At 55.6% G+C, this 24,642-nt stretch overlaps 1 protein-coding gene across 1 annotated transcript; it reads right to left on the reverse strand.

Annotated features, from left to right (window-relative positions):
• Positions 1–271: 271 nt before the first annotated feature.
• STYXL2 (serine/threonine/tyrosine interacting like 2) lies at positions 272–22,720 on the reverse strand (the record flags this gene model as incomplete). Its single annotated transcript, XM_079761372.1, has 5 exons — positions 272–3,048; positions 6,393–6,610; positions 8,818–9,049; positions 12,072–12,166; positions 22,608–22,720. 5 exons carry the CDS (start codon positions 22,718–22,720, stop codon positions 272–274), a joined length of 3,435 nt encoding a protein of 1,144 aa, XP_079617498.1.
• Positions 22,721–24,642: the final 1,922 nt, after the last annotated feature.

A 24,642-nucleotide genomic window follows, 5' to 3' on the forward strand; every position in this document is an offset into this window, starting at 1 on the left:
GCAGCCTCCCACTTCGTCTGTGATTAACACCAGGAAACACAGATGTGAAGCTCCAAGGCTTAGAGGACGTTGGGCAACAGGTGATGGTGTCGGCTGGTCCAGCGTAGGCCCGTCCATCGACGGCTCTCCTCCTCCCGTGCCCTTCTGCCTGGCACCTCTCATTCCAGCTCTGCCCCTGCAGTGAGCCTGTGCACACCCTTGATGGGCGGTGGCAATGTGTGCCCGAGTCCTGGGCTAAGCCCCCTGGCCTCGCCCCAGGCCCACCGGCCCGCTAATCCTCCCTCCTCCTCTGCAGCTTGGTCCTGGTCTCCTCCTGCCGGCGCCTCCAGGCCGCGATGACGGCCTCATCGTCCACGGCCTCCTCGTCCTCCCCGTCAGTGCTTCGCCGGTACCGCGCCCGCTGCCCTGAGGCAAACCTCCCTTCCTCTCTGCTCTCCGTCCTCGCCTTCTCTCCCTCCTCTTCAGACCTCATGAAGCTCTGTGTGAATTTCCTCTTGGCGCCAAACTCAGAGAAGTCTGCCCGGCACGACTCTTCCACGTCCTCCCAGTCCCTGGGCCGGGCCCAGGCCGTGCGCCGGGGCTCCGGGGACTCCTCCCCGGCCGAGGGCTCCGGGCTGGCCTCGCGGGAGCTCGAGGTCTCGCTGAACAGGGCCCTGGAGAACGTGTGTGTCTCCCTGCCCTCCCTGGTGGAGGAGGAAGAGAAGCGTGAGGAGCTCCTCACCGAGCCGTCGGCCGCGCAGTAGGAGGAGGTGTCCCGCTCCTCCGACTTGGAGAACTTGTAGCTGGAGGACTTGCACCCCGTCTCCCGGAGCAGGGAGGACCTGGTGGACCTGCCCCTGGAGCTTCCAGACCAGTTGCTTTGGGGAGGAGATCTTTCCCCCGCCCCGAGGCCGCTGAGCCACTTGCTGACGCTGCTGTCCGCCTCACGGCCGGCCCCGCGGCCACTGCCATTGCGATCGGAGACATCCAGGGAGGAGCTGGTGTCCGTTTCTGGCTTCTGGGAGCCCCCGCGGGAAGAATACTGGAAGCTGCCGAAGGCGCTGTCGGCGTCCTCGTCTCTCTCGCCCATGTCCCCGTCCTCATCTTCCCTGACCTTCTTCTTCTTGAAAAGGGTGCTGCGTTTGTGGTCAGAGGCCAGCTTCTCCATCTGGTACTCAGACATCTTCTCCCTCAGCTCCATCTGCATCTCCTTCTCCTTCTGGCCGAGCTCCTTCAGGTTGACATGGTCAGCAAAGAGGCTGTAGATGGGCTTGCTGGTCCCCCTCGCTGCGCTCCCCGTGCCTTCGGCCCTGGCGCTCGGCGTGCTGCGGCAGGACAGCAGGGACTGCGTGTCGGAACTGGGTCTTGTCTGGCTTCGAGGCGGAAGGCCCAGGGAGGAGGCGCTCTGTGCGCTGAGCATGGAGACCTGGTCATCCCCCAGGCAGCCAGCCGCTGGCGCCTCCTTCGTGCTCGCCGTGGATGGGGAGCACGACAGAAGCAGCATTTCATTTTGCTTCTGGGCGAGAGTTTCGCTGACTACGTTGGCGATCCAGTTCTGGATACTGGCGATGGAAACGGTGTCGCCAGGCCCCACGGGTAGGTTAGGCAGTGGCGTGGAGGGGGCGGAGGCCAAGCACCCCCCTGTGTTGCTTACGGCCTGAGATGGGTGGGAGCTGAGGCTCAGGGTGCTGAGTACTGATGCTGTGTCCCCATCAGTACTGACCGAGGGGGCTGCAGACCAGAAGGCAGACAGGGGGATGCTCCTGCCGGCTGCCGAGCCGTTGGCCTCCCAGCTGCCCAGGGACTGGCTCTCCTCCAGTGTCTGCCTGCTTCTCTCCAGCAGCTCCAGCCGCCGCTGCCTCTTCTTGGCCGAGGCTGAGGCCTCGCCCTTGCTGAGCTCCACCACCTCCTCCTTGTTCTCACTGCCCACCTTCTGCTGGTGTTTCAGCTTCCAGGCCTGGTAGGCTGTCAGGTTGACGTCCGAGGCGCCTTGCTTCTCCCGCTCGGCCTCCTCTGCGCCTGGCTCGCTGCTGCTGTCTCCTGCCTCCGAGTCCCTCTTGTGAAACCCAAATTGGATTCTCTTGATCCTCCACCTTTCGAGGGCAGTGAGCTTGTCCTTGTTCCTGCTGCAGAAGTTGTAGAAGGAGCTGGCCTCGGACAGCACACTCTCCTCGTCTTCCTCCCGGACCCTGCTCCCCGCCTCTGAGCTTGCGCCCACCTCCTCTCTCTCGCTCCTGGACCGGTACCTCCGGGAAGCTTCCCTCTCAATCTCCAGCAGCCTCTGGTTCCACATGTCCCAGGAGCTCTCCGTGGACGCGGAGTCGGAGCGCTGCCTCCCTCCCCGGCTCTGGCTGCTCATCTCCAGCTGCTGCTTCAGGACCCGAATGTCATGGCTGCTCACGCTCTCCGAGGTGCTGGTCTCACTCAGGGTGTACCGGCGCCTTCTCCCCTTGAAGGAGCTGACACCACCCTCCTCCTCCTCCTCCTCCTCCCACTTCCGGTGCCCTTCTGCCTGGTACCTCTCATTGCGGCGCTGCCACTCCCGGATGATCCCCTCCACATCCTCATCCTCGGGCTCGTCCCCGCCCTGGGTAGAGGGGGCGGAGCCCCTGCCATCCCCACCCTGCGGGGCCTTGCCGGTGGGGAGGCCCTGCTCCTTCTTCCACTGCTCATAGAGTTTCTGCTCCTCCTCTTCGTCGATGAGGGTGAGGGGCTTGGAGGCCTGGCTGGCCGCCGCCAAGGAGGAGCCACTCAGGCGGCTGGTGGTGTCGTCCTGCTCCTCCACCGTGAGGTCCTGCACCCTGGCCCCGATGGTGCTCCCCGTGTCCTCACCCTCCTCGGCCCCCTGGGCGCCCCCCTCCCCGCTGTCGTCCTCGTCTCTCTCCTCCATCAGCTTCTCGTTGAGCTCCCGGAGCTGCCTGAGGAAGCCGTCGTTGGGGCAGATGGGCCGCTTCCTCCGCACGGTCATCAGGGCCTCCAGGACGGCCATGTGGTGGAAGATCATCAGGTAGGCCACCACCAGCACCGCCGACCGGCTGACGCCCATCTCGCTGCTGACCAGCACTTTCCCTGTGAGGAAGACACGGGTCAGGAAGCTGTGCCCGCAGCACGTGTGGGCTGGCTTTAGCCCCGTTTTGATATGCTGGTGTCATATGTGTACATGGCCTCTGGTCTCTGTCCATGCTCAAGTCCGTCTGTCCCGCGTTAGTGTCAGACAGAGCAGTGGGGCTGCCCTGAGCCCAGGCACACTGCACTGTCTGACCTGGGCAGGAAGTGGGGACAGAGTGGGGGAAAGGGACTAACTCCTGTCCCCACTGTTCTCATTTCTCCTGCCAAACCGGGAATCAGAGGGCGGGAAATAAAAGAAGAGGGGACAGGCTAAGAGGAGGAAGTCACAGAGGCGGGGAGTCTTGGCGTTGGAAAGCATCCACAGGCACAGCCGGAACGTAAGAATTCCCTTCGTAGCACCCTTGGAGCTGCATCGTTCATCATCAGGCTCTGCTGGTGCTTCCAGTGACAGGGAGCTCAGTACCTCACACACTCACACACATTCACACACACACACACCCCCCACACTCACACATACCACACACACATCTCACACACCACACATACCACACACACACACACATTCACACACACACACATTCACACACACACACCCCACACTCACACACACCCCCCACACTCACACATTCACACACACACATTCACACACACACACATTCACAGACACACATTCACACACACACCCCCCGCACTCACACACTCCACACTCACACATTCACACACACATTCACACACACACCCACACTCACACACTCCACACTCACACATTCACACACATTCACACACATTCACACACACCCCACATTCACACACACACATTCACACACATTCACACACACCCCACACTCACACATACCTCACACACACACTTCTCACACACCACACATACCACACACACACGCTACACTCACACATACCACACACACATCTCACATACTTCTCACACACCACACATACTATACACACACACCACACTCACACATACCACACACACATATCTCACACACCACACATACCACCCAGACATACACACCACACTCACACATATACACCACACACATACACATCACACACATACCACACACACACACCACACTCACACATACCACACACACACCACACTCACACATACCACACACACACACCACACTCACACATACCACACAAACACATCTCACACACCACACATACCACACAGACATACACACCACACTCACACATACACACCACACACATACATACCACACACATACCACACACACACACTACACTCACACATACCACACACACACACACACCACACTCACACATACCACACACACACATCTCACACACACAACTTTCAAAATACCACACATTCCACACACACATACACACCACACTCACACATACCACACAAACACATCTCACATACCACACAGACATACACACCACACTCACACATACACACCACACACATACACACTACACACACCACACACACATACACACCACACTCACACATACACACTACACACATACACACAACCACACATGCATACCACACACACTCACACACATATACACACATACACACACATACACACACACTGATGGATGCTTCCTATGACAGGGAGCTCAGTTCCTCACACACCACACACATACAACACACACTTACACTCACAAACCACACACACATATACACACTCACACACACATATATACCACACACACATACACACCACACACATACCACACACGCATATACACACCACACACACCGCACACACATATCACACACACCACACTCGCACACATCACACACTCACACATACACACAACTACATATGCATACCACACACAGACGTATACACACACTGCTGGATGCTTCCTGTGACAGGGAGCTTAGTACCTCACGCACCATCCACACACCACACACACTTACACTCACACACATACATACCACACACAAATTCACACACATCATACCACACTCACATTCACACACATACACACCACACTCACACACATACACACCACACATACACACCACACACACTCATACACACAGCGCACACACACCATACACTCACACACCACACATACACACCACGCACACCACACACATACCACACACACCATACACACCACACACACTCACACACCACACATGTGCATCACACACAGCGCACACACACCACACACACCACACACACTATAAACACACCACACACACCATATACCACACACACACGTACATGCACACTCACCTCGCTCCACACTTACATCTAATTTGGGGGCATCCCTTCACGTGTTAGGGCAGAGCACCACTCTCTATAGCAGACACTCAGGGCTCCCCCTGGGACGACCTGGGGTCAATAATGAACACATCTGCATGAACCAGGCCTTTCATACAAGATCTTTTCAGAACATCACTATCACATTCTTTGCTAAATTTTATTTCTATTTTCCTGGCTATTCGGTGTCTTTTGGTCAGTATTCAAACATCTTTTTATGTTCTCTTACGCATTTTTCACATTTTAATCCTCACAGAAATTTTAGGAGGACTCGACCTCTTTATCGCTGGTGTCTAGATCAGGAAGCTGGAGGCCCTGGCCTAGGACCTGGCCCGCAGTGCCACGGAATGGAGAGGTGCAGCGAGTCTGACTCCCCAGGCGCGGGGCCCTGAGCTCTCCGCCCCAGTGCCCACCCCCCTCCTGCAGCTCTGCAGGCTCCCGTGGGCTCTCCCTGGGCCACAGCAGCACTCCCCTCCCGCCCGGGGGGGTCTCCAAAGCGGAGGGGTGAGTGTTGTCAAGGTGCCTTCTCAGGGCCTGCCTTGTCCTTGACCTTCCTGCAGGACGGGCCCTGCACCCCCTCCTCCCCTAAGGGCCCCTCCACACCAGCCCGCAACTCCTGGACAAGCCTATTCCCCTCGGGCCTTCGCTCTGGCACTTTCCTCCGCCCGGTAGCGCCTCTCTCAATGCTCCGATGGCTAGTTCCTCCTTGTCACTCAGCTCATGGGCGCCCTTGTCAACCTCCCTCTCCAAGGCTGGCCTGTCGCTCCAACACACCGTCCCAGGCCTCCCCCCCCCCCCCCCCGCCCCCCAGTGTCTCACATTCCTCTCTCTTCTGTTTCATTCCTGCCTTCACACGGAAGATGCAAAGGCCAGAGCTCGGGTGCGGCTCTCACCCCAGGCACCGGTCAGCCCGCAATCATGACTTACTGGACAAGTATCGGCCTTTTCCTTCCCCTCTTCTTATAATGACACAACAACCTTCTTACGACAGAGAACCAAACACGGCAGGTAACTGGAGGTTTCCGTACGTCCCCGTTTTCTCCTCCCAGGCCAGGCAGACCCCCTCACCTCGACAGGTAAGCAGGGCCTCGTCCAGGAACTCGGCGGCCTTCCGGAAGTGCTGGGAGATGTCCACCTCGGGAAAGTCGTCCACCTCCACCCCCAGGTACTGGATGTCCAGGCCGGTGTAGAACTCGGGCCCCGTGTAGACGCCGGTGCCGTGGGCGGCGTTCAGGATGTGGGTAATGCCCAGCCTCTTCAGCCTGCCCTTGTTCACAGCCACACTCCTGAGGACGGAGAGGCAGGACGGGTTTGTGCCAGGGAGCTGGACAGGCACGTCCCCACGGAGAGGGGAGTCCGCCGGCCGGTCAGGAGGGCCAGCCGGCGAGTGCCTCCTCCTCGCTCCCCCACAGGTCAGGCTCACTGCAATACTGTCATAAAAAGGGGCCAGGGACTTAGTCCCCGCAGAGGAGAGAAGATACGGGGCAGGCAGGGGAGGGCAGGATGGAGAAGAGAACCAGGGGGGGCGGGGCTTTGAATGGTCCAGAGATCTCTAGCTTAAAATCTTGCCCGTCCGGTGTGGCTCAGTGGTTGAGTGTCGGCCCATGAACCAGGAAGTCGTGGCTCCATTCCCAGTCCGGGCACATGTCTGGGTTGCAGGCTCCATCCCCAGAAGGGGGCGTGCAAGAGGCAGCCAATTAATGATTCTATTCTCTCTCATCATTGATGTTTCTATATTCCTCTCTCTCTCCATTCCTCTCTCTGAAATCAATAAAATTATATATTTTTTAAAAATCAGGCATTAAGTCCTGGTCCGTGTGCTCAGTGGTCAGAGTGTGAGCTTGTGCACCAAAGGGTCACAGGTTCAATTTCGGGTCAAGGGCATGTACCTGAGTTGCAGGTTCAACCCCCGGCCCCAGTCAGGGCACGTGTGGAAGGCAACCAATTGATGTGTCTCTCTCACATTGATGTTTCTCTCTCTCTGCTCCTCTCTCCCTCCCTTCCTTCTACTCTCTCTAAAAAATCAATGGAAAAAATATCCTAGGTGAGGATTAACAAAAATAATAATAACTAAAATCCTAGGCCTTGGGAATAAACACTCACCAAGACACAGAAAAGGCAGACAAAAATAACCATCACCTGAGTGTGCCGCCCGCTGATCTGGAATGCTGTGTTCTCCAAAGTTCTTTCACGCACATTATTTTGTCCTAATAATGCACTTCAGTGGTAGACAGAGAAACTACTTTTATTCCCATTTGAAGATTGTAAAAATGAACCGAGAGCTGTATGACTTCCCGAGACTGACTGGAGAAAGACGGCGCCGGGCCCGGTGGCTTGAGCGTCCAGCCCAGAGCTCTTTGCTGCGGTGGAGGGGTCTGAGGAGCCGGAGGACGGGGCTGTCCAAGGAGGAGCAGAGGCCGTCAGCGGGCCCTCGGCAGACGCCCTGCGCCCCTCCCTGGTGACCCGGTGGCGGTGCTTCTGGGTCTACAGAGCTACTTAGAGATGGCTCGGGACGCGGTGCCCGGCTCTGGGAATCGGGTTCTGGGCAGAGTCCAGGGTGGGGAATAAGACCCACCACCCAAAGCCATTTTCTTACTGTTCTCCTGGGGCCCAGGTGACCCTGTGCTTTTGGACAGAAGGTAACTACATCAGGGGAACATCTCAGTCAGTAGCCAACGGATTGGCCAGCCTTCGGTCCCCAGACTAGCTGTGGCTCCACTGAGGCCCAGGCAAGACGCTGAGGGAATGGGACACGAGGGAGTTGTTTTGAGGTTTGTTCTGGAAACCGCTGATACGCTTTGAAAAACAGCATTTCGTTTCTGATTATAACAACTATAAATGTTTACTCTAGGAAATCTGCTCAACTCAAAAGACCCTAAAGAAGAAAATAAAAATCACTTGTAGAACTACCTCCTAGAGAGAAGTACTGTTAACATTTGATCATGTTTGGCTCTAATTTGTTGTCTATGCAAAAGCTATACACACACATCTATTTATATATTCTTCAAGTAGCATCACACAGAATCTATATTATCACATAACCTAATTATCTTCTTACCACGTTGTGAACATTTCTGTATGTTGGTAATACACGTAAAAATCACGACATCAATGGCTCCGACTGTCCCCTTCTATGGTTGTACGGATGTTGGGGGACAATGGTGAGGGGGGTTGTGCTGGCACTGCTCCAGGCAGGCAGGGAGGCCCCCAGAAGGCACCTGGAGGGGCGAGGCTGTGCCGAGAGCCCTGGCAGGGGCACAGGGTCGTTGGGCCAGCACTTTGCCCTGCTGACCTATAGAGGTGAGGGGGTCCCTGCGTGCAGATAGGTGGGTGGGGCCTTTCTCCAAGGCGGGGGCTGGGTGGGTGGTCAGCAGCACCAAGTTCTGGATGGAGCTATTGGGGCCTTTGGTGAAAGTTGGGGGCAGGCGTTTCATCTCTCTCGGGCACTACCCAGAGGGGCAGGACAGGGCCTGTGCCCAGCAGTCAGACTCACTTCTCTGCTATGAAGACGTTGGGCCAGACCTCATCCACCTCGTTCCAGGGGGCCTCCTGGCGGTCCTGGACCAGGGCCCGCTGCAGGTCCAGGACGCAGGGGGTGTTGTACAGGCTGGTGTCGTCCATCTTCTCCCGGACGCGGTGGTACAGGTCCTCCATCAGCAGCTGCTCGGCGGACTCCAGCATGCCCAGACACTCCGCCTCGGCCCTGACGCCCCGCGGCCCGAGTTCTAGGGGGACAGGCAGCGTTCTCATCAGAGCTGGGTCAGCACGGCTCCCTGCTCCTGGGGAGAGCCCACTCTTGCCCAGTTTGCTGCCAGGCCTCTGGGCATGGGCTGAAACGCCTGCAGAGTCTGCCGGGAAGGACTTAAGGGGGCCCAGGGGCCCTGCATTGGCCTGGACACTGTGGCCGGGACGGGGACCGGGACCAGGGCCAGGGCCGTGTACGAAATGGGACACCAGCTTCCCTTACTCCCCCTCATTTCCCAAAAGCTGGCTGACACCTTAGTCCGAGGTCCTTAGTGCCTGGTATACATCCGGTGCATACTTACACCCCGCAGTGCGCCATACAAAGCAGAAGCCCTGACTAACTGAATACATGCATGTGCATGTATCTGCATTTCACGTGTAAGCCTGTGGTTGGTTTGACTCCTCTGCACATGCAATGCAGACACCCTGGGAAAGCAACACCTTCCACGGTCGGTTTTGCTCCCTCACATTCAGTGGGCGTGTCTATGCCGGGTATTGTCTGCTTCCCGCCCTGGCGCGGAGGCACCTGTCTCCCAGCCCCCACTCTCCGGCCCTTGGCGGGTTGGCCAGGGCTCCGATGCCAGTCAGGGCAGCACCCAGGCCTTTCTGGCCAGAGAGGCTCAGATTCCAAATAAAATCAAATCCTATTCACCCCCATCTCTAGTGAACCTTGGTCTCCTCCTCCTAAACCATTTGCTCCCAATTTATCAAATCGGGACGGGGGGGGGGGGGGGGAGGGCAGGCAGATACTTCCTTTTGTGAGAAGGTAACAGGAGCCCTAGCTGGTTTGGCTCAGTGGATAGAGCTTCGGCCTGCGGACTGAAGGGTTCCGGGTTTGATTCCTGTCAAGGGCAATGCCCGGGTTGCAGGCTTGATCCCCAGTAGGGGGCGTGCAGGAGGCAGCTGATCAATGATTCTCTCTCATCATTGATGTGTTTCTACCCCCACTTAGCAGCCAAAACACTGAATGAGAGAGGAGGGAGGAGTTAAGTGGGAAAGGGCGTTCTCCGTGTTGGCCACCACCTGCCCGCACCACCTCGCTCCGAGGGAAGAAGGCGGGTCCCACTGGCCGGCAGACTTGGCCCAGCCCCGCGGAGGGAGCAGGCGTCTGCGAGCCGTTCGCTGCTCTAGGTCTGAGTCCACTCGCCACCAAGATGCTGTCAGTCCTGCGGGCTGTGGGCGGAGCCCTACGTTCTCCCGAGGAGGACCCGTCCCCCAAAGCCCCTCTTCCCTTCTCTCCTCTAAACCATCCGACCGGCCCACATCCCTGCAGCAGGTCTCAGCTCTAATAGTCTCTCATCTCCAATGCCAGGCAGAAAGAGGAAAACTCTGTGGTCCCGGGCTCTGTGCTGTTGAAAACTAGAGGAGTCTTACCTAGCACATGAAAGCCCCTCTCCTTCCCTCCCCTGCTTAGAGAGCCTCCTTTACTCCTTTTATTTAAAAATTAAACTTCCAGCACCTCATTCAAATACATGCATTGTCTTCCTCTTCTATTTTCTGATCTCTTCCCTTCCCTGGCCTCAGGCCCACCCCCGGCGGTTCCCAGCCGCCCTCCCCATGCCCCCTCCTCCCCTGCATTGCTACTGCTTGAGGTTTCTTCACGGGAAAGCGGAGCCCATGCCCTCCTCGCTCTGCACACGCTGGCTTCCATGAAAACAGAGGCTCTTCAAAGTCTGTTTCACCCCTGACCTCATGAGCAGGGCCATCTTTAGAAATATCACCTGACACGCTTTCCTTTCTCTGGAATTTTCTTATCCTCTGGCCACCTTTCAGCCACTAAGACTAATGAAGCTCAGGCCCATGTGCCAGAGAAGGGGAGAGAAGATGAGGTACCGCACAAAGCCAGGCGTGGCCCCGCTTCGGTCCCAATCTAAGTCCGCAGTGTCCTATGGACGTGCAAGTGACGCTTCAAGAGGCGCCGTGGTTTTCTCCCAACTCTGAGAGCGGGCTTTCTACTTCACAAGACCGGAGCCTGGAGAGTGGGCCAGAGCGTGGAGCAAGAAGAGATGGAGGTGGAAGGCCAGGGCATTCCCAGCCGCACGAGAGCGAAAGGAAGCTTCCGGAGCCAGCGTGGTGCTGGGCGCCGTCGAGAGAAACCCAGAGCGGGCGAGGACACCAGGTCTGGTTGAGCGGGTACCAGAGCCCAGGCAGGCTGCTCAAAGCCAACAGGAGAACAGTGGAGAGGTCACGAGACCGGGCCTCCCGGGGCCCAGGTAGCAAGCAACAGCAGATAGAATCTCTGGCTCCTCCTGAGGATACAGGAGACCCAGATGTCCCCGTGGATCCTGGGGGACCCCCAGGGCCAGGGGACTGAGAGACCCGGGTTCCACGTACAGGAGCAACGTGTGTGGGTCTCATGATGAAAGGCCAGGGATGGGGTCCTGGCCCCCAGCGGTGGATCCCAACGGAAGCCAAAGCCCCCCGAAGTGGGAGAGACCCTCAGGCCAAAGCGAGGAGAAAGAGGAGGAAAGAAATTCTGAAAGATTGTTTCCCCCAAACTGATGGGAGGAAGGGTGACTCCATCCAATCAGGGTGAATGAAACATGGCATGTTTTCTCTCCTGGATTTACTGTGTAAATGGTAACGCCTCTCCCGCCCCTGTCCCACCTCCTCCCCAGACATTCTTCCGTCCGGAACCGTCTCAGGCCCAGCGGCCAGGCCGGCCCCTCCTAGACGGCCCTCCAGGGCTCAGCGTGCTCCAGCCGCTTCCCGGCTCCCGGTCTGTGTCTCTAACTCGAGCCCCCCAGGACCCTGAGGCAGCTGATCACCTGAGTGGGGCGTAAGGGCAGGGGGGGGCCGCCTCCCTGTGCCACCAGAGCCCTGTTCACATGACAGGCCACGACACGGCACGGGTGATTCCCGCCTCTGACCTGCGAGGCGAGGAGGAGGGGCGGCTGCTTTGGATCTGCTCCGCTTACGCCATGGAAGCGCCCGAGAAGCACCCTGGCCCCGTCCTGGTGACCCGGGGACTCTCCCAGCCCCCACGGGCCTCTCCGGCCTTACCTTCCCTGATGATCCGCTTGGCAGCCACGGCTGAGGAGAGGTGAATGGGCTCCATGAAAATGCTCTCCGTTTCCGCCTCCGAGACCACCGAGGACCTGGGGGAAGAGGGAGCCCGTTAGATGGCGCTGCTGGCAGGCTCCTTCCTCAGGAGAAAGCCGGGTTTTAGCCACAAGTGGGCGGCGATGAGAGGAAGCGGTGCCTCCTGTTTCGGGGCCTGAGGTTGCGGGGGTGGGTGCCGTGCTCAGCGTCCTCTGCTCTCGGACCAGGCGGCGCCAGGCGAGCTGATGCGGAGCGACAGGGTCGGCCAGGCCGTGGCTGGGGCCACCTGAGGCGGCTTGACTTTCTGTTGTTCCCACCTTGTGCGTCCTGCTGCTCCTGGTCTCCTGGTCCCCGTCCCCTGTTGTCAATACAGAGGACATGCCTAACTGAGCTCTGCCAGGCCTGCTGGACTGGGCGCGGGAGGTGCCACCATTTCCTCTCAGCCCTTCCTTATCCCTGCTTGGGAGGGAGGGGGCTGATGGGCTGAGGATGGAGGCTGGCACAAATGGGGGGGGGGGGCAGGAAGACGTGCTCCTACGCCCAGCCTCATTCTGACACAAGAACTCAAGGGTCAGCCTGAGCCCAGAGATGCAATAAAGCAATTGAGGTCAATGTCAAGGCCGTTAGGACCACCCTCTAGTGGCGGGTCCTCCTCCCCATGGGATCCCCTTTTCCAGTGTTGGGTGAGCTTTGGGTCTCTTTCTGCCTAGTCGTTCCTAGGTCTAGAGAGGCTAAAAAAAAACCTCACAAAAATGTAAGAGGGTTTAATGGACACCATTTCTTTTTCTATCACAAAACTTCCCCCATTCTGCCCCTGTATAACCCACCCTCCCTGCCCCTCCACCCCTGGCCATCACAGATCTGTTTCTGTCCTGATACTGGGACTTCTCCAGAATGCTCTGTAAAGGAATCGTATATAACTGGGATCTTCTGGAGCTGACTTATTTCACTTAGCAAAGTGAACCTAAGAGTAATCCATTCCAGTGCATGAATCAGTGACTGGTGTCTTTATTGCCTAGTAACGCTCCATTACGTAGGCACCGCAGGCTACGCGGCCTGGGGTGAGGCTGAGCACCAGGGGAGGAAAGCACACCTGCCTCTGGTTTGCTGGATTCTGATCTTCCCCAACCTGCCTGGCACTGTCCACTCCACAAGCCCTCGGCAGCTGCTGCCAGCCCACCCCGCTGTTAAAGGGCCCTCTGTGAGCCGGTCCAGGTGGAGGGCCCCTTCGCCGAATTACCTGGAACCAGAGCCTCTGCCCGTTGTCCTTTTGCTTTTAAAAGTCTAAAGTGAATGTGTTTCCTGCTCTCTGTAATTGAGCTATCTTTATTTATAGGAGCTGGTGGGATCTTGTTCTAGTCCTCCGCGTTTAGAAATTCCCCAGTGATGTTCCCCAGTCTGCTTTCTCCCATTGTGTTGAGAATGGATACCATTTTTTGAGTGCCTTCTATGAATTTAATTCTGACAAAACTCCCACAAACTAGGTCTTATTATTCCTGCTTTAAGATGAGAAAACCGTAGCTCAGAGGGGTTACCAAAATTACTCAAGGCAGTGAGTGGCAGGGCTGAGCTGCAAACGCTGGGCACCTTGCTCTAAATCCGATCTCCTCGCCACCACAATACGCCGCCACTTAGACTGGAAGCGGGAGGCAGCTGGTCGAAGCGACCCCGGCTGGATCCCCAGGCCCAACAGACCTTGACACAGGAAAGTGCCTGAAAGAGACATGTTGAAATGGTGGCTGGGTGGAAGGATGGATGGATTGGGTTGAACTGAGCTGAGTCCAGGTGAACTGGACAGAGCGAACGTGAGCTAGGACAAGGTTAGTTGAATTGAGTTGGTGGATCAGCAGAGTAATTATCTCGTGGTTGACACCCCCATAGAGTCCAGCTCTGGCAGAACGGTGTGCCCAGGGCCAGCCAGGCTATGAAGAAAGCAGTGTCTTTGCCGGAAGACAGCAGTAGCCTGGGACTCTCCCCAAGATGCAGCTAGGCCTGCCCGTGCCGCACAGGGGACAGCAGGACGTGACACCACCAGGGCAGTCCCTGAAGGATCCCGGCCTCGCTCCTCCCAGGACCTGGGCTCCGGCTGTACGTCCTCACCGAGTTCCTTCTGCCCAGGGACTGTGCTGAAGCCCATCTCTGCTGCTGGGTGCTCCGTCCTCCCCTCTTCACCCATCTCTCATCTTAGGTCAGCCATCACTTCTTTCGAAAAGCCTTCCCTGGCCCCCGCCTCACGCTGCCCGCTTCATCAGGGGCACTTTGACATTTACCTGTGAAATCATCGGGTAAGTGCCTACATCCTATACTAGGCCACGCCCTCTAGGAGGCGCGACCATGGCTGGGTGGTTTTTTGTTTTGTTTTCTTAATCCTCACCGGAGGATATTTTTTCCATTGATTTTTAGACAGATTGGAAGGGACGGGGAGAGACAAAGAGAGAAACATTGATGTGAGAGAGACACATCGACTGGCTGCCTCCTGCATGCGCCCTGACAGGGGCCAGGGATTGAGCCTGCAACCGAGGTATGTGCCCTTGACCGGAATGGAAACCTCAGTCTGCCGACACTCTAACCACTGAGCAAACCAGCTAGAACATGGTTGGGTGTTTTGATGCACCCACACAATATCTTGCACAGAGTAAAAGCTTCATTGATAGTTTCTGATCCTCTGACTGGACTTGTCCTCAATAGCATCACATTTAAGGGGACAGGGCAGTTCCAGCCATTAGGACAAGTATTGACCACATGGTGGCCGCTGGCTCATCATTTCACTGGGCTGCCAGGAGCAAGACCAGGGCCCTGGCTCCGTCTGTCATGCTCACTCTGCCCTCCTGAGGCCAAAATGTGCATGCGCTGGGAGGCGTGTCACAATCAGCACGCTTTCTTATGGTGAATTACAGGGGCCCAGCCCTGGGACCCTCCTCAGGTAGAGAGATGAATCCACTTCCCTTGCATCTGGGTGGTCTTCTGACTGCTTTCACCCATAGAATATTCTGGAGGCGACACTGGGCCTGTGTCTCCTCCTGGCTCGATGCTCTCTCTGGAAGCCCAGAGCTGCCTATAGAGGTCTGACTACCCACGACCACCTTGCCAGGAAGGCTCTTTGTCAGCAGTCCCTGCTGGGCTCCCAGCCGAGAGCCAGCCACGTGGACGAGCCTCTTAGAGATGCAACCTGCACCCATTGCCCCTCCTCCCCACAGCGACACCACGAGGAACACAGACAAGCTGACCAGTGGAGTCCTGCCCAGATTTCTGACTCTCAGAAAAGAGAGCAAAATCACGGTCTTCAGTCATTATGTGTTTTGGTAACTTGTTAAGCAGCAACAAACAGCGGGAACCAGTGATTATAAGACTAGGAAGTGAAATTTGAGCAAACACCAGGCACTCTTCTCCTCATCGCGATACAGAACCTCGTAAATGCCAGCAGCACCACCTGTCTGCAGCTGAGGAGAAAAACAAGTGACCCCACTCTGGGGACAGTCTGGTCCCTCTGTGCACATGGCTCAGGGCATTCTGGTGGTTCTCAAGTATCAACATCTCATAGAACTACAGTCAGAGCCTCAGATTTTATATAAATGTGAGTCCCATCTCCATTTCAGCAATATTTTTAGTAATAAAAGTTAATATTATTAAATAATATTATTTATAATAACTAATATAATTTATACTACTATTAATGAGCTGGGAATTCTTCTTCCTATGGGATGACCAGCCGCTTCCTCCAGGCAGCCCCCCTTGCTCCCACCAGGTGCTATTTTTTCCTCTGCCGGCCGCCAGGGCTCTGCGTTCTGAGGAGGCTTTCTAGTGTCTGTGATCAGCCCTCCAGGCTGGGGCAGAAAGGGAAAGAGACAGGAAGAGCCCCGACCTGGCAGGTGTGCAGAGGCCTTGGGAGGACTCAGCAGATGGCGTCAGCGGGACCCTAGCCTGGGACTGTCCACCTGCGAGCCCTCGACCAGGCCATTTTCCCTTAACAGTGTTGACTTCCGACGGTGTGGACTGGGTTTAAGTGCCAAACACGGGGAGCTGAGCGTCGCTCCCACACCTGCCTACACTCGGAGGCTGCGGCTTGATGAGGAGCATTTGGAACCGGAAATGATGGAGAAAAGCCCTGCCTTGTGGCGGCTGGTGCAGCGAACTCCTCAGCAAATCTGGGGAATGGCCGTGAAGACGTGACCCAGGACACCAGCGAAGATCCCCTCCCGCCCCACACGTGTGTCGGCTGCTCGGTCAGGAGTGCGCCCGGGCGGGGGTGGGTCACAGGCTCTATGCGGCGACTGCCGGGAGCGGAGGACCCGGAACCTGGTGGCCATGAAACTGTTTTGCCACCAACGCGGGTTAGGAGTCTGTGAGGAAGGTGTGGGGGGAGGAACGGAAAGCCCGGGGTGGGGGTGGGCGCCGAGGAGCAGACAGAAGTGCCCAGAAAGGAGGAGGGAGGGGAGACCTGAGCACAGCCTGTGTCTATTCCAAGGTCAGGGAGACGGCGGCCCTGGCGGTTTTGATTTACGACCACTTCTGGGCCGCTAACCCGCATCGCCCGCATCCCTGAGATGAGATGAGACGGCACTCACACCGGGATGAGAAGCGGCAAGGGCTGGCTGTTCACAAGTCCGGCAGGGACAGCGGATCTAGGATCGATAGCCGCCTCGTCGTAGGATCGGGAAGAAGCAGCTAAAAGCCTTGAGGGTGAAGGGAGAAAGCAGCCATATAGCGAGCAGGTTGACGGGCGTGCTAACCAAGAGCAAAAGACGGTGCCGCTTTCCTCACAGCGTGCTTTTCAAAACTGCAGACCGTGGCCCAATCATGGAACCTAAAATCAATTCGCTTGTTCGTGCCCAGCATCTGGGAAAAACAGGACCGCACCGGCCACGGCAAGGACCAGCATCAGGTTGTGAAACCTCTTTGTAAACGTGTGCACACCTGTACCCACGCCCCGAGCAGCTGAGATGCAAATGGTATGGCCCACTGCGGTTTATAGTCGGCCACGTTTGAAAGCCGCAGCTACCAGTATAAGCCACTCGACAGGCTGTCAGGACACAGAATCAAGTGGACTTGGTCCTTCAACCCAGACCCCGACAGCTGGTCACTTCCTTTTAAGGAGGCCCTAGAATGAAACGGAGGCAGAGGCCCAGGAGGGGGGTCTTTCCGATGTGGCTTTTGCAGAAAAGGAACAGGTTTCGGAGCTGCCTCTGAATGTTCGTCACTCAGGGAGAGTGAGTGACACGCAGGCCCGAGAAAGAGCGGAGGCGGAGCGATCGTCACGGGAAAAGAAACGTTAAAGAGAAAGGGTAGCCAGGAGGAGCCATTTCCCGAGGATGCTCAGACCTGGCGCTCCACGGCCAGCCGCCCACCCGCCACTCCCGCACGCGGACCGCAGCGTGGGGACAGCGGCAGAGCCCAGCTAAGAAGCGTCACTGCCGGTGGATGGAAAGACGGCCTGACGACCACCAAGGAATTCCAAAAAGCTGCAACGCTTGAAAGCTCAGAGCCAGAAAGCCAAAGCAAGAAATGGACTTCGACTCGGCAAGAAATAACAGGAAACAGAGGCCTCACCGGTTTGCTCAGTGGATAGAGCATCCGTCCAAGGACTAAAGAGTCCTGGGTTCGATTCCGATCAAGGAAACAGAAAAAGGAGACTGACCCTCCTCCTTTACTCCCAGGTCTCACGGCTTCCCTTCCCAGCCAATAACCTGAGACGCTCACCACACCCAGGGCATAGGCTCTTCATACCATGCCCGTCCCCCAGGGCAATACGATGTATGTGCAGACGTTACTTAGCTGGCCTACTGTTAATTAGACACTTCGCCACGTTGTTCAAACATCCTATATCCTCAGGCACTATAGCTGCTCAAACGTTCTTCTGGCACAGTGGGACTTAGTTCTGTGAAGCACGGATCAGCAGCGAGCCTGCGGGGTCACAGGACAGGCGTAGGCTTGGTCTTAGTAGATACTATGAAATAGTTTTCCAGCTCATGGTACTAATTTACACGCTCACCAGCGATTTCACATCCTCATTAATATTTGCTATTGCTGGGCCTTACTTTTAGATGGTCTGGTGAGTATGTCATAGTATTGAGTTGTAGTTTTCATTTGAATTTCTATGATATATTTTTGTTTTTATCGATTTCTAGCTTAAGTCTCGACTGGTAAGAAAACATGTTTTGTATAATTTTAAGCATTAAAAATGTGTCGATAAATGAAGCAATGCCCAGGATGCAATTTGTTTCGGTAAAGGTGCCCTGTGTGCGTGATAAGAATGTGTATTCTGGGACTGTTGGATACATGGTGTAGAAATGCCAGCTAGATTAATTATGTTTACTGTTTTGTTCAGACTTCCTATAGAAATATTTTTTAATTTATTTAAATTACAGCTGACACGCACTATTATATTAATTTCAGGTGTACAGCATAGAGACTAGACATTCATATGCCTTACAAAGTGGCACCAGACATAGTTACCACAATACTGACTATGCTCCCTACACTGCGCCATGCATCCTGTGGCTGTTCATCGCCAGCTATAAAACTTCCCCTATCCTTAATGTTTTTTTGTCTCATTCTATCAGTTGCTGAGCTAGTTTTGTAAAAAATATACATTTGACTAAAATTGTGGATTTTAATTCTGTATTCAGTTCTGTCCATTTTTTTTTACTTTCTATATTCTGAGGCTATGTTATTAGCTCATAGAAGTTGTAAATAATTATATGTCCCGGGGAACCGGACCTTGGATCATCATGAAACTTCCCTCTTTGTCTCCAGCAACTGTCCTCGGTCTGATGTCAATACATAGCGCCCTGGCCTGCTCTCCGGTCCTGTCGCGGTCTTTTCCAGGGATGGCTCCGCGGAGTCCCACCCTCGTGCTCTCCGTACAGCGGAACCTGGACACTCCTCCAGTGCAGGGGTGGCGTCCATGTCCCGCCTTTCGAACCCTGCGGTCCTTTATGTGACTTCTGAGCCTGCCTCTTTTTTAAAAAATGTATCTTTATTGTTGAACGTATTGCAGATGTTCCCTTTTTCCCCTCATTGACCTCTTCTAGCCGACACCTGCCCCCAACTCCTGGCCTTCACCACTCTATTGTCTGAGTCTAGGGGTTGTGCAGTCATGCATGTACATTCTTTGGTTAATCTCTTCCCCACCCTCTCTCTGCGATTCCACAGTCTGCTCCATGCTTCTATGTCTCTGAATCTATTTTGTTCACCAGTTTATTTTGTTCTTTAGATTCTACATCTGAGAGAGATCATGTGATACTTGTCTTCCTCCAGGCCCTTCCAGGCTGTTCAAAGGGTAAGAGATCCTTCTTTTTAACAGCTGAGTAGTATTCCATGGTGTAAATGTACCACAGCTTTTTATCCACTCGTCTACTGATGTGCACTTGGGCTGATTCCAGATCTCAGCTATTGTAAATTGTGCCACTATGAGCATAGGGGTGCATACATTCTCTCTGATTGGTGTTTCAGGCTTCTTAGAAGTGGGATCACTGAGTCAAATGGACCTAAATAGACACTTCTCCAAAGTGGACATACAAATGGCCAAGAGACATATGAAAATATGTTCAAAGTTACTAATCATCAGAGTGATGCAAAGTAAAATGACAATGAGATATCACCTCACACCTGTCAGAATGGCTATCATCAACAAATTAACAAACGGCAAGTGTCCCAAGGATGCGGAGAAAAGGGAGCCCTGTGCACTGCTGGTGGGAATGCAGACTGGTGCAGCCTCTGTGAAAACAGTGTGGAGTTTCCTCAGAAAGTTCACTGTGGAACTGCCATTCGGCCCAGTGAGGCTACATTTAAAAACTGATTCACCCTTGTCTTGTTCCCTTGGGTGCTAACTCTTGGAAGTGAGTGACTAGGCTATGAGAAAGCCCAAACTGGCTCACTCGGTGCAATCATATGAAAAGACCATGTGAGGTGTCTGACCCACAGGAGGCGCCAAACCTGTGAAGATGCCTGTACGATCCCAGGCCCAGCTGCAGAGTCACCCCCAGCCTGCAGGTCACCCCCAATCCTCACATCTCTCCAGCTGAGGCCCCCAACACCTGCAGCAAAGGCCGGACACACACTGTCCCTTGTCCAGGTTCCCGGGGCGAACGCAATAAGATGGCTGCTTTGTGTCACTAAGTCTGGAAGTCATGAGCGATAGTAGCTGGAACAGCGTAGTGTAAACTTTCTCCCCCTAGTTAACCTTTGTGTAGCTTTACTTCTATGGCGTGTCTCTTGTAAGCAGTATATAGGCTTTTCAAACATCGAGTCTCACCATTTTTATCTTTTAATTGTAGTATTTAGTTTATTTGTGTTTAATGTAATTATCTATATATTGGGGTTTAAGTCTACCGTTTACTTATTTCTTACTAGAGGCCCGATGCACAAAATTTGTGCACGGGGGTGGGGGTGGGGTCCCTCAGCCCAGCCAGCACCCTATCCAATCTGGGACCCCTTGGGGGATGTCTGACCACCCATTTAGGCCCATCCCACCGGGATCGGGCCTAAATGGGTGGTCGGACATCCCTCTCACAATCCAGGACTGCTGGCTCCCAACTGCTCTCCTGCCTCTGCCTGATAGCCCCTAACCGCTTCTGCCTGCCAGCCTGATCACCCCCTAACCACTCCCCTGCCAGCCAGATTGATGCCTAACTGCTCCCCTGCCAGCCAGATTGATGCCTAACTGCTCCCCTGCCAGCCTGTTTGCCCCTAACTGCCCTCCCCTGCAGGCCTGTGTCCCCCCTCAACTGTCCTCCCTTGCAGGCCTGGTCCCCCCTCAACTGCCCTCCCCTGCTGGCCTGGTTACCCCTAACTGCCCTCCCTGTTTGCCTGACTGCCCTCTCCTGCTGACCTGGTCCCCCCCAACTGCCCTCCCCTGCAGGCCTGGCCCCTCCCAACTGCCCTCCCCTGTAGGCCTGGGTCCCCCCCAACTGCCCTCCCTTGCTGGCCTGGTTTCCCCCAACTGCCCTCCTCTGCTGGCTTGGTCACCCCCAACTGCCCTCCTCTGCTGGTCTGGTCAACCCTAACTGCCCACAACTGCCCTCCCCTGCAGACCATCTTGTGGTGGCCATCTAGTGTCCACATGGGGGTGGCCATCTTGTGTCTTGGCGTGATGGTCAATTTGTATATTACTCTTTTATTAGATAGGATGCTTTTTCTTATTATTTTCTTATTATTTTTGTTATTTTCTATATTTTCCTCTTCTTTCTTGCCTCATTTTGCATTGATTATATTTTATTACTGTAGCTTTCCCTCATTAGATTGTTAGTTACACATTCTGTTATAAAACTTTCAACAGTTACACTAGAGATTACCACATACATCCTGGACTTCCCCTCAGACGCAGTGTTTCAGAAAACCTCTCAAGCGAGCGTCGCGCAGCTGAGAGATGAGGCCCCAGAGAGCAAAGCAATAAATCGGGATGGAAACTTCTATGTGAGGAAGAACTTCGGGTGTGGTTTCTGACTCAGGGAGTTGTCTGGTCTATGCAGATCAGAAGCCTATTAAGGGATCATATGTTTAAAGAAACCATGAACCTTAAAAAGCCTTTGGGTGTTACAAGCCTTAGAACAGCCCATGGGCCCTCCAGTGCCCATAAGTAGGACACAGTCTGCTAAAGCCCTGAGTGACGAGCGCCCACCTATATCCCCCCTCCCTCCCCTGGGGAAGCCTCTGAGCCCTGAGAAGCAGGAGCCCGCAGGACCCCAGAGGACTGAGGGAAAGTGAAGCGGATTCGTGGGTACTCCAAGGTCAGGTGACCTTGAGATAGTCTAGTTGGGGTTTTCCTTCCTGTTTTACAGATAAGAAGACAGGCTCAAGAGCCAGAGTGACTCCTCCCATAAATGTGGTGGCAGAGCTGAAATGAGAAGTCAGGCCCCTACTGTGATCTGTGGCAGACAATGCAGTTGGGCACATACACTATCGCCACAGCGGGCAATGAAGCATTTCTTTGCTGCCTCATGGTTTTCCTTAAAACATCATGAAAATGTTTCACTTACATCATAATGTATTCTCAGTGAGTTGATGTAAGAGAAGGTGTTAAATTGTCATAAAATAAAGGGGACTCTCCAGGGAGCGCATCGAGGGATTTGCGCTCGGCACACGCCCTTGCCCCCGGGCGCGCACATGTGTCCGTGGGAGAGACACAGACCAATTACCTTAGTGCCAGGCTGGCCGCAGGGCCTCTCCCCATCCTGCTAGCGATCCAGGCACCACCCTCAGCTACACGGTCAGATCCTGCGCACCCGTCAAGGTCGGGACCAGCATCCCTCCTCCAGGAACCTCCGATCCCCTTCCAGGTGCAGTGGTTCCTGCCCTCAGCCCACGGCACACTGGGCCCAGGCAGGATCCTAACACGCTGGGAACCCTGCCGCGTGGTCGCTGTGTCCGCTGCCTCCAGAAGAGACGGCACATAGAGAGAACTCAGCGACATTGTTGATGAGTGGACTTAGGGGTGGCTGTCCTGGGGGCCTATTTGTCAGCATGCTCCCTCACCCCCCCCCCCCCCCGGGCGCTTACTGGCTGGGCGAGGGGCTCCGCAGGAGGTACCGGGCCTGCACGGCCCTCACGTCTGCTTCGTCCTCTTCACTTGGGACGACCTGCTCCTCCTCGGGGTCCCCACGGGTCGCCATGGCACCTGCCAGCCTCTGTACGTTTGGTGTGAAAAAGGCAGTTGAGGAATCTGGGTTTGGGGGGCTTGTGGGGGGGGAGGGGTGTGTTGGCGATGTCACCTCATTGGACCTAGGAATGGGGGATCACCATGTGCTAGTCCCCTCCTGGTGAGAAGGCGCACGGGGGAAACCAAGTCACACTGGGCCCAGCCACTGTCACCAGGACACTGAGACTCACGCCCTGGCCCAGGAAGGAGCCAGCCGCGGAGTCACAAGACTTAAGTGGCAACTTGGCTGCATCCACAGATGCCAGCAAGGAAGCAGGGGAGGTGGGGGGCCGGAAACTGAAGACAGTGAATTCCCCAGACCAGAAAGGTCTTTCTGTTGAAATGTGGACACCCACCTGCGCGCGCGCGCGCGCGCACACACACACACACACACACACACACACACTTTCTGCCTCTGCTGGGGGAGGGGCAGCTGCCCTCCAGGGTCTCTGGCCCAGACACAGTCCCCCAGCCCGTTCAGGAAGGAGGACTCCCTGGAGCTGGTCCCAGGTGGGGCTGGGCCCCACACCTAGGCCAGAGCGGCTCCCTTGGCAGAGCGTCCTGGGCCCACGGGACAGAGGAGAAAGGAGCGCACTCACCGCGGATCTGTGGTCTCCACACCACGGGTGGTCTCCCAGGACTGGGGGACCCAGAGGAAACGCCACAGCCTGACCAGTGAGAGGCCCCACTCTGTCTCCTAAGGCCTCTCTCTGAGGGGCAGGACAGCTGTCAGCAGGAAACCTGAGCTCCCTTCTAAATTTAGGCTCTGGCCCCACAGCAGGCGTATCTCTGGGAGAAGGAATGCTGGCCCCACTTAACTCTTTCCCTCTGGGCCATTCCCCAGCCCACCAGAGCCAAGGTGGGGGATGTTCACACTTTGTAGGTGGAGAACCTGAAGAAAAGTTTTGGGGGCTCTCTCTCCATACCCTCCCACCTGGGCTCCCTCTATACCTACCCTCCCACCTGGGCTCCCTCTATACATACCCTCCCTCCTGGGGATCCCTCTATACCTACCCTCCCACCTGGGCTCCCTCTATAGATACCCTCCCTCCTGGGGATCCCTCTATACCTACCCTCCCACCTGGGCTCCCTCTATACATACCCTCCCTCCTGGGGATCCCTCTATATCTACCCTCCCACCTGGGCTCCCTCTATATACACCCTCCCACCTGGGCTCCCTCTATACCTACCCTCCCACCTGGGCTCCCTCTATACCTACCCTCCCACCTGGGCTCCCTCTATATATCCCCTCCCACCTGGGCTCCCTCTATACATACCCTCCCTCCTGGGGATCCCTCTATATCTACCCTCCCACCTGGGCTTCCTCTATATACACCCTCCCACCTGGGCTCCCTCTATATACACCCTCCCACCTGGGCTCCCTCTATATACACCCTCCCACCTGGGCTCCCTCTATCTATCCCCTCCCACCTGGGCTCCCTCTATATATACCCTCCCACCTGGGCTCCCTCTATACCTACCCTCCCACCTGGGGTTGCCTGTGCCAAGTCTTCCAGAAGACAGTCTGAAGCCAAGCATTTTGCAGATTGAGACAAACTGTACCTCAGCCCCATGTCAGCTTAGAGGGGCCATGGAAACTACCCGCTGTGTAGGGTGGGGTGGGACCGCTCCTTAGTTTCTGGAGAGCAGCATGGTGTGACCAAAGGGAAGTCTGTGCTTCTGAGCCGGTCAAATTCCTTACAACACAGGTGGCTCCGGATAGCAATCTGGGCATCTGTGCTCCCCTTCCACAATCCCTCCTCCACACTCACACCCCTCGGTAATGGTCAGCTGGCCACCTGGGCGACAGAAAAATCCCACGGCTTCATAAACTTCAAGTCAAGCCCATAAAGCCAGCCTGCATCATGACATCACCCCCCACCACCACTATGATCA

Source organism: Cnephaeus nilssonii (genome assembly GCF_951640355.1).
Source record: "Cnephaeus nilssonii genome assembly, chromosome: 21".
NCBI lineage: Eukaryota > Metazoa > Chordata > Mammalia > Chiroptera > Vespertilionidae > Cnephaeus > Cnephaeus nilssonii.